Here is a 13,068-nt window from a genome sequence, read left to right on the forward strand (position 1 = left end):
TAGACGAAGGCGGTATGGAGGATTCCCCCTGGCTGGCAGCAGCGATGCAGACGACCCAAATCCGGAAATTGCCTTGGGGTATAGCTGGGATGCTAGGCTGTGTGGTTTGGTGCTGGGCAGTAGTATGCAATGTGGCTTGGCACTCGACAGTGGATGGGCTCCTCTTTGGGCTGCAGAGCTGCTCTCCGAGGAACACGCTGGGTCACCTCCTCCCCCTCACTGTCCTCCTTCGCTCCTGTCCAGCTTGTGCCTGGAGGCTGAACCACTGCTGCAGTGCCCTCTCAATTGCTGGCCAGCTGTTCCAGTCTGCTGGCTGGAGGTGGTTGAAGACCTGCAAGTCCTTGTCTTCCAGGTTGAGGGCCACCTGGACCACAGTCTCCTCCACTGACAATGCATTGAATTGTGCCACTAGCTATATCTGAATGAGGTACGTCTTAGAAAACCCCCCATTTTGTAGCAAATAGCTTCATCACATCCAAAATGCTCCTGACGTGTCGGCTTCTAGGTGATCTGCTTACAAGTCTGGCTAAAAAACTTTTTTTTATATTTGAGCTCAATGAAGGATGAGAAGAAAGGGGGATTCACCATTTACACTGATTGGCACATTAACTTGGGTAGATACAAACACAAGGAACTAACACAGGGTTAAATTATTACAACACACACATGGTAAACAATCACACACGCTAACATAAGACACAAAAGGGAAACGCAACGGAGCGATCATGGGAAGCAGAACAACAAACTTGACGAATGTCAGTATTTCACCCGAGGCATGCTGGGAAAGCACCAGCGCTCTACAATGTTCGAGAACACCGAAAATGATGTTGTTCCAGGAGCTGTCCACAGTTTGTGGTGCTGAAGCGACAATTTCAGTAGTCTACCTGCCCAACATTTGGTTAGTAGCCTATCGAGAGCCGGCATTGTCAAAACCTCAAGTGAAACTGCAGTGAAACTTAATTAGTGAGTAAGTGAATTAAAGTATTTCGGTGTCCGTGTTCTTAGTGCTTTACCTGATTGGATGCACTGCCTGAATAAACCACGAATGCGCGACATTTTAAAACTCTTGTGTTGTCTGTAGGTTACTTTGCTTAATTTGCTCCATGCTCAATTCCAATAGCTTAGTCTATTTAAAAACTATCCCCATCAAGAGGGACTCATGCGTGATTGGTCGGACTAGCATGACATCATTGACATTCAGGCATGTGTGTGCCTGCACATCTCGAAGAGAAAACATTGGATCGACTCACGCAGATGTGGAGCACATCTGGCAGAGCAAAAATTGACGTCTTCGAGACACTCGTTCACTATCACTTCGGGTGTCGCGCTTGCAGTCACTTGGAATTGTTATCTCCGTAATGAGGGCTATAACGTGACTTCGCATCAAAAACAGTTTCTGTTAACGCACTTAACGTGATTACATAAGTCACGCTTACATTGACATTGCCCAAAATGAGGACAACGCTCGCACCAGCTGCCAGAAAAAAAACTTCTTTAAGATAAATTCGGAGGGATTTTTTTGACAAGTTGAGAACATTAAAATCATGCAACATGAATGTAACTAATAGCACTGGAACTGACGGTCTTGTGCCGTGGAACCAAAACGGTAAGATTTCTCATGCATGATTACCCAAGAAACTTATTTTGCTTCTTCTTTTAGCCTGTGATACATATTCGTTTACATATTGTAAGTACTCCTAAATCATTGAACTCCACTTAACTATATTTTACGCTCAGAAAGAAAAATCTAATTCGATAAATACAAGTGCTTGGTCAAATCCGATATTTTATTTAATCTCGAAGGGTAAACTGACAATTTACTAGCTACTGTAAGCCTATAGTAAAAATAGTTCATTTGTTTTAAGGTGCCGTTTTGAAATGTGTCTTATTTATTGCCAATCATTTCTTAGCATAGATAATTAACCTCAAATAGTTCTATGTCCTGGTTTTGACTGGGAGTCTTCAAAGTAAGAAAGCTTCAAACGGAACAACCAATCAACAATATGGGTCGAACGGAAAACAGTTAATTTATAAAACCTTAATTTTGAGGGGCTTAATGACAGCACAACACAGGAGACTGAACATTTCAAATGTATGGTCAAAGTTGAGGATATTCCTAGGCAGAGATCCTGGCTTAGTAATGAGTTTTTGGTATGTTTTACTTGCAATTCTATCACTCCAAATCTGTCCATTTACAGCGCGTCCAGTGGGCTTATTATACAAGTAACTTGTATACACGTTGAATAAGATGCACTTCATGTTCACACATGTTTATGTGAACCTTTTATGAGAACTATTGAGATTGTTTCAGAGATACAATGTTTCTCGTCTATATAAGCCTCCCAAATAGTTATTGGGATTTAATTTCCTGTGATGCAAATATGTTGCGGGATTGATACAAGTGACTGAAAATCCATTTATCTCTACACACAACAGTATTGACAAATGAGTAAACAATACATCCGTCTGTTATCCCATACTTAAATTCCTTAGTACCTCTTCTCTTTTAGTATCAGATACATCATGTGTAATTGTGCTTGTAAAACAATGTTTTTCTCAGTGTTGGACATACCTGTTCAAGGAGAGATGATAATCAGTAATTAAATAAATCTTCAGTTGGTTACTCAACTTCTTAATGTATTAAAACATTGGTATTACTGATGGGATCCATATTGGGGGAAATATAATATACAAACCTCATCGCTACCTTGTATCAATAATACACCAACATGTTATTCCATCATATTTTGACCACTACGCCACCAATCTAAAGTCATCTGCTTCTACTGGATAAGCTGTCGGGCACACCTTGACACACAAAGCTCTCCCTGTGGTCTTTGTTAATGAGTATCCTCACTGGTGGGATTTGTGCCATTTAGATGTTTAAGAATCCGAATATCTTGAGCAGTCACTGCCAAAAAAAACCTGATCCCTCCCAAATCTCAACACATCTTTCAAATACAAAAGAAATAGCTGAATAGCTGGCGCCACTTTTGAGTCTTGTTACCACAGATATGTAGAGGAGGCATCGGTAAGTTTTGGATGTTATACAAATATATAAAAGAAACAACATGGGCTCAGTGGCCGGTGTTCGTGTATACAGTCGCTGAAGATACTGCACTGATGAATGTGGGGCATTCCGTCTCTGCGGGCTGTACTGGCTACTGACAGTGGAGTTTGTGCTTTGTCTCAGACACATAAGGGTTAAACCTCACCCCTTAATGGTGTCAGTGTCTACCCCCTTTCCCTCTGACAGTGGCAGCCCTCCCCAACCATTTGTGCGGTAACCTACTTTTCTCAGAGAAACTGTGCTGATGAGGCTGCCATGTCCCAGTAGCCGTGCCAGGGCTAGACACAGATGTTGTATGCCCTCTCAAACCTTGGAGAGCATGGAGGTGACGGCTTCCTGAGGACGTGTTAAACACTGTTTCCAGAGTGTAGGGAACATGGACATAATAGGAGGAAGAGTGGGATTGCACTGATGGACTAGACTTTCAGATTGTATAGCTGCATATGGTTTATTTTTTTATTTAAAATGTATTGTAATTCTGTTCACACTATACTACTCTTATCAGAACACTCATTACATGACATTACCTTTTAGTATCGTGTGTGCATGTTTGCGCTGGGTGGTACTTTGATTAATTAATCGCTGAGGTATACTTCAATGACCCTTTACAGTGCCCAGTTTGTATTCTCAAGATATCAGAAAGAGAGAAATGTTTCTGAGAAAGTCAAGCTGAAATGGTTGTGTAAAAATGGATATGGGACACAGCATGAGAGTCCCAGACGGACCAGGAACCTTTATCTAGAACCTTCTGCTTAACTGCATATGGAATGCTGTGTTTATCTTATTCAGGTACTTCCCTTTTTAAAAAGGCAGATAACTTTGCAATTTTTCAAATTCTAAATTAAACATCTGGGAATTTTCTGAATTTCTGGGAATTCGAAGAGAGGTTTTTATGTTTAAAAGTCGTATCTTTTTAAATGATACGACCTTAAGCAGGAACTAAAATAGAGACATTATACCAGTTTGAAAAAAGATATATATATATATCTGAACAATAAAATCAATGAAAACAGGGTGGAGTCATACTCTATGTATAGAAGTGATTGCTTGAAAATGAACAGAAGATTAATCTCTTCTCAGTTATTATTAAACCTCGTGATTTTCAGAGGATATGACCAGTAAGAAATTCTTGTGAAAGAATAAAACATGTAATATATATTTATGTTCTTCTATTTCCCCAATTCCAATTCAAATAACACAATAAGTATCCTTTTGGCATAACAGTAAAACTGACATTAAATGATATTTGACTATGTTTATTTCTATTTCAGAAGACAGAAAAGCTAGATATAAAATCTATGACAGTTCATGATGAATACCCATAAAGAATTTATCAGATAAAAACTAGGACTATGTTTTGTACATATTGAAACATAAAACAATTAGGGGTGTTTTTTGCTCAGTAAAAAATGATGCCAGATCAAAGGGGCTGGCTGGAATTCAGCATGACATGAAATTTGACCGGTGCACCATCAACAAATCATTTACATATGCAGCTCATTGAATCTCAGATGTGAGATTCACTTTGCAAGTAATCCAGCATAGACACTGTTCTCTCACTGAAGACTGAACTTTGCCCAGCTAGTCTTTTCATGAGAGGCTTACATCATCTGGTAGTCATTTACATTCGCTTTGATTGATCTGTTGCTTCTTTTCAATGCATTGTGCCTATGCACTGTTTATTAATCACATTGTGCCTATGCACTGTATAGCCTTATACATTATCCCATTTCATATGCAATCGAGGCTGAAGAGGGAAGTAATAAGAATCAGTCATTGCTTACAGCGGAAGGAAGAAATGGGAGATTGGTGCAGGGTTGTACCAAATCAATACACATCAGTATTTCATGTCAACCTTTTTATAACTCATTGTCAACTATATGCAGAAATGCAATACAGCCTTGTAAACTCAATCATGTACATGCTGTGCCTTGTTTAGACATGTGAGTAGTGCTGGAGGAACGGTAATGTATAAAGCAACTACTCCCTAGAACCATGCATATGACAGTCTGCACAGTCTCTCTGTACTCCATTTTGTTCAGATAGTATTGTACTGTCACATAACTTAGCAGTAAATCACACCAGCAGTGCCTGTGAGATATTTGTAATTCATATCAAAGCAGTGTGTGAGAGAGATGTTTTCCGCTATAACAAGATGGCTCCATTGTTATCATCCCACTGAGAACAGAGGGGTGCAGTACTACAAAAGCAGATCTCAGACCGTTTGGTAATTTTTGTTCCTCGAGAAAATAATGGTAGGAGTCCCCATTTTAATTATAAATGATTACATTGCTGTGAATTATATCAGTAGTTTTCTGAGTAATTTTCCTTTTGTATATTACTTGGTAAAAGTGGCATTTTTGATTTTTGTGTTTGGTTGTATTAGCAGCTTAAATACCTACACCATGGCACTACTATCCTACCCGTTGTCACACACAGCTCATGCAGGCTCAGGATAATGAGCTCTAGATGTAGTCAAAGGGAATATGTACATCATTATAGAATCACTGTGATGCTATGATGCACACCACATATAAAATGTGATCCTCTGCTACAGGATAGCCATCCCCACCACTCTATGACAGTAACTCTAGTGGGGTACCGCTCAGATGGCTTGATATTCCCATTTGGCCATACATTAGTGCTTGCATGCCTTGCTGAGGAAGGGGTGGGTCCTCTCGCAGTGCTTACTGTTACTGGTTCAGCACTACATGCCACTGTTGCCATGGTTACTACGAAATCAACATTTTATTTCACTACACTCAAAATATTCAGAATTTGGTGTTAGGGGTGGCAAATAAGTCCTTCTGATGTTAAGCCGTGTCTATTATTTTATTTTATTATTTTATTAAATGTCACATCAGAGTGATTTTTTTTCTTATCATCATACATTAAATATACAATATTTTTGGAGTTGTTAGTAATCTGTAGACAATATCATAAAATATTTCATTTCAGAGTAACCATGACAACAAACCATTCCAGCAGTACCCCATACTAATCCTATTACAGGTAATGGTGGCTTATATGAGGATTATATGTGGGAAGGGACCCTGCTGTACTGTATGTTCTACTGTTATGTCAATGCCTCTTTATTTTATAACAAAATGGTGTTCATATACAGACATCACCATTTTGTCTGTAAAGAGATGTTAATGAATCATTTGCAGTAGGCCTAACTCAATGAGTTGGTTTGTTCTCCCCACTGTGTTTGGCATAATGAATACATTTAACTGCAGACCATCTGTTGTTTTGCTGCATTTTGTTGCTCAGTTCTGAGAAGGTGGTGTACATAAGAATATGGTTTTGGAATCTGTTCATCAGGAGTGAGATCATCAGTCCTCTGGCATATTCCCGGCATAACTTGTGTCTTCCAATACACAATGCCTTGACCTATTTATGACAGGGACAATTCAAGGGATGCAACTACAGGCAATGCAGCCAATGCAACTGCATGGGGCCTCAAGTCCCCAAGGGCCCGTATCAGACACATGTGCCTCTATGTAGAGGGAGAGGACAACCAATACATATCCATATACAAATGTGCCTCTATATAGTTGGAGAGGACGACCAATACATATCCATAAACAAATGTGCCTCTATATAGTTGGAGAGGACGACCAATACATATCCATAAACAAATGTGCCTCTATATAGTTGGAGAGGACGACCAATACATATCCATAAACAAATGTGCCTCTGTGGAGAGGGAGAGGACAACGAATACATATGCAAACTAAATGATATTTTAAAGTTGTAAATCAAAAATGAATTCATGGTAAATCACATGTCATTTTTTGTAAGTAAGCCAGTATGCCATGCTCTTGCCATTCATTTGCAGGCAGCTTTGAGGATATACATGGTAATGTCTAAGGTAGGGTGCAAAAGTGGGCTTCTTTCATTGGAGAGTCAGTGGAGGTTTTGCAGCAATCCCAGACACCCCTGCTGCTCCTTTAATAGCTGCATGGGGTTTTTCTTGTGCAGTGATGCATGAAAGTCTAAATGTTTTCTTCTTTCATCTTTTTACCCTTGGTGGAAGAACTTCAGGCTAGCGTAGTATTACTTTTATGGGTAAAATGTTTTCCCCGAGAGGATTATGGGGATTTTGTTTGCAAGAACTCGATGATTTCCCATCCCTTTACTCTTATTCTTGGCAGACACTGATTCCAGGATTATTGGAGTAGTAGGCCTGCCACTAATCAAGCCGACCATAGTGACAGTCATTGGATGTCGGATACATCACTTCTAAATGGTGCAGAGATAAATGTGTTTACCCTTAATGGTGCCTAGTTGCTGAAGCACTAAGTATAGTATCAGCCTGTCTAAGGATATCTCATTTCAGTAAGTTAACCCTCATACTTCACTCATAGTTAACCCACATAGTTCAGCTATTAATTGAAAAAACTGAATGTCTAGTGAATGAGAGAGCACCTATAGGTTACTGGATCCTGCGGTCACACGGATTAAAAGACAACTATCTTATTCAGTGCGTGGTTCTGAGCCCCTGGAGGATGACGTTTTTTAACTTTTCATACAAATGAAATAGTTTCAATTCAATACAATATTTATATAGCGCCAAAACAATACAACTGTCTCTAGGCGCTTCACAGAGCCCAGTGCCTGGACCCCCTTCAGAGAAAACACAATAGCGAAACAGGGGCAAGGAATAGTTAAAACTGGACACCCTTAACAAGATGGTATCATGTCAAGGTTTATATATTATTTAGCTCGCGTTACTATCTGTCAGATGTTCGCCGCTGTGCATGTGCTTCAATGAGTTTGGTTGATGTATCGTAGGGACCCTCTGCCCTCTGCCTCTAGAGTCACATTGGTCTCCCCTCTTCACAGGACAGAGACTCTCTTTGGTGTCACTAGGTGCTCTGCACATCATAGGCTGTGTTGTGTGGCACTCTCTGACATGTACACCGTGATGTACGCAGTGAGCTGCAGTTTGGTATAGAATTCCTCTCTCATATAGACCCAAGTTTATACAATCTCCAGTCTGATTTACCTTAATGGTGCAATTGAATCTGAACACAAAGTGCTTAAGCATGCGTTTAGTTTCAATCATTTGATTTCATGGTGTCCCTATCGCCAAAATGATTGACAGAGTTGGTGAGGCCCTCATTAACCTTATCTTTTCTCTGTCTCCATCTTGAAGTTGGAATTAGAATGATGGTTAGGCTAGACATAAGAATGAGGCATGCCTGGATAAACAGAAATTGTTTCAGCGACTGTCTGAAGTTTGTCTTCTACCATGAATATTAAATTGTTATTATGAAATTTGTCATTGACCATTACTGTCTAAAGTGGATCAGGCTATTATTTGTCATAATATTTCTCTGCATGTAAATACTGAGCACTGTGCAGTTGAATTATTTAAATGCTTCCCTCTTGATGCCTAGCAAGAAAGGCAAGGCAAGAAATGCACACAATGTGGGTTAGCAACATAGTTTTAAGAAAAACTCAGGCAGACCATTTCGTTTTAATCAGGCATCAGCATTTATTTAAGTCTTTAAGATGATTCTGGCGAAAGGCTGTTGATATTTGAGCTCAACAGCCCGTCAAAACACATCCATCCCTTCAATGCTCCGGAATCCACATGTAGATTGGCTGAAATACTGTATGGCTTGATCCAAGCACCTTTATTTGTTTTCCATTTTCAGGGTTAGGGCTCTGTACGCACAGTTTCTGAGAGCACATACAGAAAGGAACAGCAGCAAATTTGAGAAAATGTTAGACTGGAATCGTGGACTGTACCTTTAAGGGTACACAGATCCATCTACTGTGTTCCCAATGCCAAATGAGACCCAGCATCACCCACCCCATTAATCAGTTTTCAAGTGGAATTATATTACATTTTAGAGAGTAGAGAAAGTATAGAGCAATGTCAAATCAATTCAGTGATAATCGTACAAACACTGTCACAAGAAACAATGTCAACAACAGCAAACTTGGCATCATGAATCCAGTCCGTGCCAAATGATGTGGCTGCCAGTGGTGAAGTGCTTATGATAGGAGTTCAATCAACCCTGCCTGTATCTATTTTTGACAGTGTTCAAAGACTCAATGTAGCCATTGGTTTGACAAATGTCACACAACTATCATCAAAGGGCATGTTTTCCTTCACATCCAGGCTCTGAAAAGCCCTTCAAGAGAACGATATAGGAAACAATATATGAGGCCAGTAACAGAGACTGTACTCACAGTATCAGAGGCTATCAAGATATATTAAAAGGACTACAACAATGACTTTGTTGAGGATAAAGCACAAGCAGCTGTTTTCTGTGAACTCATTGTAGATGGCATATCATGTACAAGCTTGCAGATGTTCAGAATAGCAGAATGCACTCATAGATGTTATTGTTCATTTGTTTTGAGATTAATTGTTTTACAGATGTAATTAATTTGATACTTTACAACAGACATTAAATGTGGTGGATACTGATCTTTCAGTCTAGAAATATATCAAGGTGTTGGTGTAGTACAAAAGATATGTGGCAGAAAAAAGCCTCCATTTTGTCCCTAATATATGGAATAGACCATGTGGAATATGTTCAAGAACGAAGCTTGCTTGTAAGTTTTTTATTACTATTTTTACATTTGGAGGCTTGGTCAGGGTATCAAAAGGAATACATTACAGAGAATGCCTTGCTAGTTGACTTTGAAGTATAATGATCTACTGTGAAGTATGTCATACCCAGTGTGTTCCAAACAGATTGAGTAAGCTATATACCAACCTGTGTAGTTTTCATCTTCCTTGCTCTTCCTTGCTGCAGCCAGAATAGACTGAAACCACATATGTAATGAAAATAAATGGTTATCTTGAACCAATAGAGGTAATACAGTCTGAACTCAAACCTCAAAATATTCAGTGAGTAAATTATTAAAGTAGTGTACGTGTACATGCATTGTTTCCATTAAACTTCCTCATGATCAGTAATTGTAAAGTTAGCAGGGATCCTTATTTTTCACCAAAGTGAATCTTCTAATTGAAAGGTTCGTTACATGTTTCATATTGCCACCATGTTATTCGAAGAAGAATATGTAGATCCTAAAATAGTGTTGATAGAATGAAGACTACTTAAAGAAAGAAATCTTTCTTTAGGTTGATACACAGTGTTTTTGCACAGTGAAGGCATTATCCCAGCTTGAGAGATGCTTTCAAATGATTCTTCAGAGAATTATTATGCTGCACAAATCATGATGAAACCAGTTGAAATGTATTCAGCACTCATACCCGAAGAAAAAAACAACCGTCAATATTTTATACAGTGAATCCAGCCCACGCCTGGGTAGCATGAGTATAAAAAATATTAATATTCATCAGATGAAAATTATGCATTATTTGGACATGTCACGTATATGAACTGTCAAAGCAGTATCACCGTGTTGGCTGCAAGTTCATATTTTCATCTCTTTACCTTGGCACTGAATTAACATGTGGGTATCTTTATGGAAATTCATTGGGGATCAAAAAAGAAATGTTTATTTTTCTAATGGTGTTTGATTTGCTTATGTAATTAGCAATGCCACTGGCAGGATAGTGGATAGAAACAACTGTAGTTGATGTTGAGCTGCTTAACTGTTTAAGCATATTCCCTGCGATATGTTAATCTCTTTGAAAACCAAATGAAGTGACATCCATGCAGACCATGTGGTTAATCCAACAGGAATGCCAAAATTGCTTTAACTGGAGGCAATTAACCCTGGCTGCTGTCTGTTCCCATTCTGTACTCAATCTAATGCCTGTGAAAAACAAAGTCAGTATATGGAATTGGGTGAGCCTGCAAAAAGAGATGAACTGAAGTCTTACATTTGAAGACCTGCAAATTATAGCTTTGGGGAATACAAATACTTTGACTAAAAATACTGGCCTGCAATAGTTTCTCCAAACATTCCAGATCAGTTATGGTGTGGAATGCAAGTTCATTAGTATTGTTAGTAATACATGACCCTTTCACTGAATGCAAATAATGTGTTTTATAGAAACTGTTTTAGTTTAAAAACATTACAGTATGAAACGTTAAAGGACAAAGATACAAAGATTAAAGTCATCTTTGTGTTCTATTTTCAGGCTCCTTGAGTAGTGTCTTCAACGATGCCTTCTCTGCCAACCTCAGCTGTGACAATAGTAGCAGCAATGCATCCTGTGGTGTCGGGGATGCCCCTGGAAGCCAATACAAAACTGTTGAGATGGTCTTCATTGCACTGGTCACAGGTTCCCTCAGTTTCGTGACAGTGACCGGCAACATCCTAGTAATGCTATCCATCAAAGTCAACCGACACCTTCAGACAGTCAACAATTACTTCTTATTTAGCCTGGCATGTGCAGATCTCATCATTGGTGCTTTCTCCATGAACCTTTATTCACTTTACATTATCACAGGTTACTGGCCCCTGGGTCCTGTGATCTGCGATCTGTGGCTGGCCCTGGACTATGTGGTTAGCAATGCCTCTGTGATGAACCTATTGATCATAAGTTTTGACCGTTATTTCTGTGTGACAAAACCACTGTCCTATCCAGCCAGGAGGACCACCAAGATGGCAGGTCTGATGATTGCAGGTGCATGGATACTCTCCTTCATCCTGTGGGCTCCCGCAATCTTGTTCTGGCAGTTCATCGCGGGAGAACGCACAGTTCAGCCCGGCGAGTGTTACATCCAGTTCCTCTCCAACCCTGCCATCACGTTTGGCACTGCCATTGCTGCCTTCTACCTGCCAGTGGTCATCATGACAGTGCTCTATATCCACATCTCTCTAGCTAGCCGGAGCCGAGTGTCCAAACAGAAACCAGAGGCCAAGAAAGAAAACAAGGTTCTCAAGACTGGTGGATTACTGAAGAGTCGCCTTCTTAGACAGAATAACAACAATCAGGTGCCTAAACCCAGCCTGGACACCTGCAACACGAGTGATACCCAGAAGAACGGCAAGCTGGACGAGTCTGTTGTCTCGACCAAGGTTGAGTCCAGTGTACAGCCCGAGGAGAAGGAGAGCTCCAATGACTCCAGCACGGCCAGCATTGCCGCGAAGGACACCAACGAGACGGCAAACAGCCAGATCACTCCTGTGGCTGCTGCTGCTGCTGCTGAACCGGCCTCAATTTCCAAACTGGCCGCAGCATCCAAGTGGTCCAAAATCAAGATAGTCACCAAGCAGGCAGGGGATGAGTGCATCACCGCCATTGAGATTGTCCCACCTCACAGCGGTGCTGAGGCCCGCTCCATTCCTGTGAACCGACCCAGAATGGTGGCACGGAAATTTGCCAGCATTGCTCGAAGCCAGGTAAAGAGGAAGAGGCAGATGGCGGCTCGGGAGAAGAAAGTTACTAAGACCATTTTTGCCATTCTGTTGGCGTTTATCATCACATGGACACCATATAATGTTATGGTACTAATCAGCACATTTTGCCATTCATGTGTGCCTGACACAGTATGGGCCATTGGGTATTGGCTTTGCTATGTGAATAGCACCATCAATCCTGCCTGCTATGCTCTGTGCAACGCCACATTCAAGAAAACCTTCAAGAACCTTCTCATGTGTCAGTATAAGAATATTAACGCTAGATAAACTGAAGACAAGGATACAGCAACACATCCACCATTTGCAATCTTTAAACAACATGTACCTTGTTGCTATATATTAGCACCATGCACACCATACACAATTTTTGTCTCATAATGTCAAGAGACGGAAATACGACCCAGGGACTGTTAAATACAGAGACATTTGGATACAATTAATTTGTAATGGTCAACTTACCTGTGACAGTCTGACCACATACAAAAGATTCCAATATTATATTATGTTATTTAGGTAGTCGAAAAAGTTCTCTCAAGCAAACTATTGTCAGCTTTCCCAATAATGAATGTGTTATCGCAAAGCCAGGCACTTAAATCAAATAATCTTCAGAATGGATCAATGCTAAACTGTAATCTCCTGACCTGACGTGGTGAAATGGAAGCTTTCTGTGCCCACAGTATACTGTGTGCGTGTGC

General features: G+C 40.2%; 1 protein-coding gene across 1 annotated transcript; it reads left to right on the forward strand.

The window, feature by feature from the left end:
• Window positions 1-1,551: 1,551 nt before the first annotated feature.
• chrm4a (cholinergic receptor, muscarinic 4a) lies at window positions 1,552-12,640 on the forward strand (the record flags this gene model as incomplete). The annotated part of the gene is made up of 2 exons (XM_080843438.1): window positions 1,552-1,606; window positions 11,148-12,640. 2 exons carry the CDS (start codon window positions 1,552-1,554, stop codon window positions 12,638-12,640), a joined length of 1,548 nt encoding a protein of 515 aa, XP_080699564.1.
• Between the last annotated feature and the right edge of the window lie 428 nt (window positions 12,641-13,068).

This window comes from Sprattus sprattus, assembly GCF_963457725.1.
Source record: "Sprattus sprattus genome assembly, chromosome: 8".
NCBI classification, from domain to species: domain Eukaryota; kingdom Metazoa; phylum Chordata; class Actinopteri; order Clupeiformes; family Clupeidae; genus Sprattus; species Sprattus sprattus.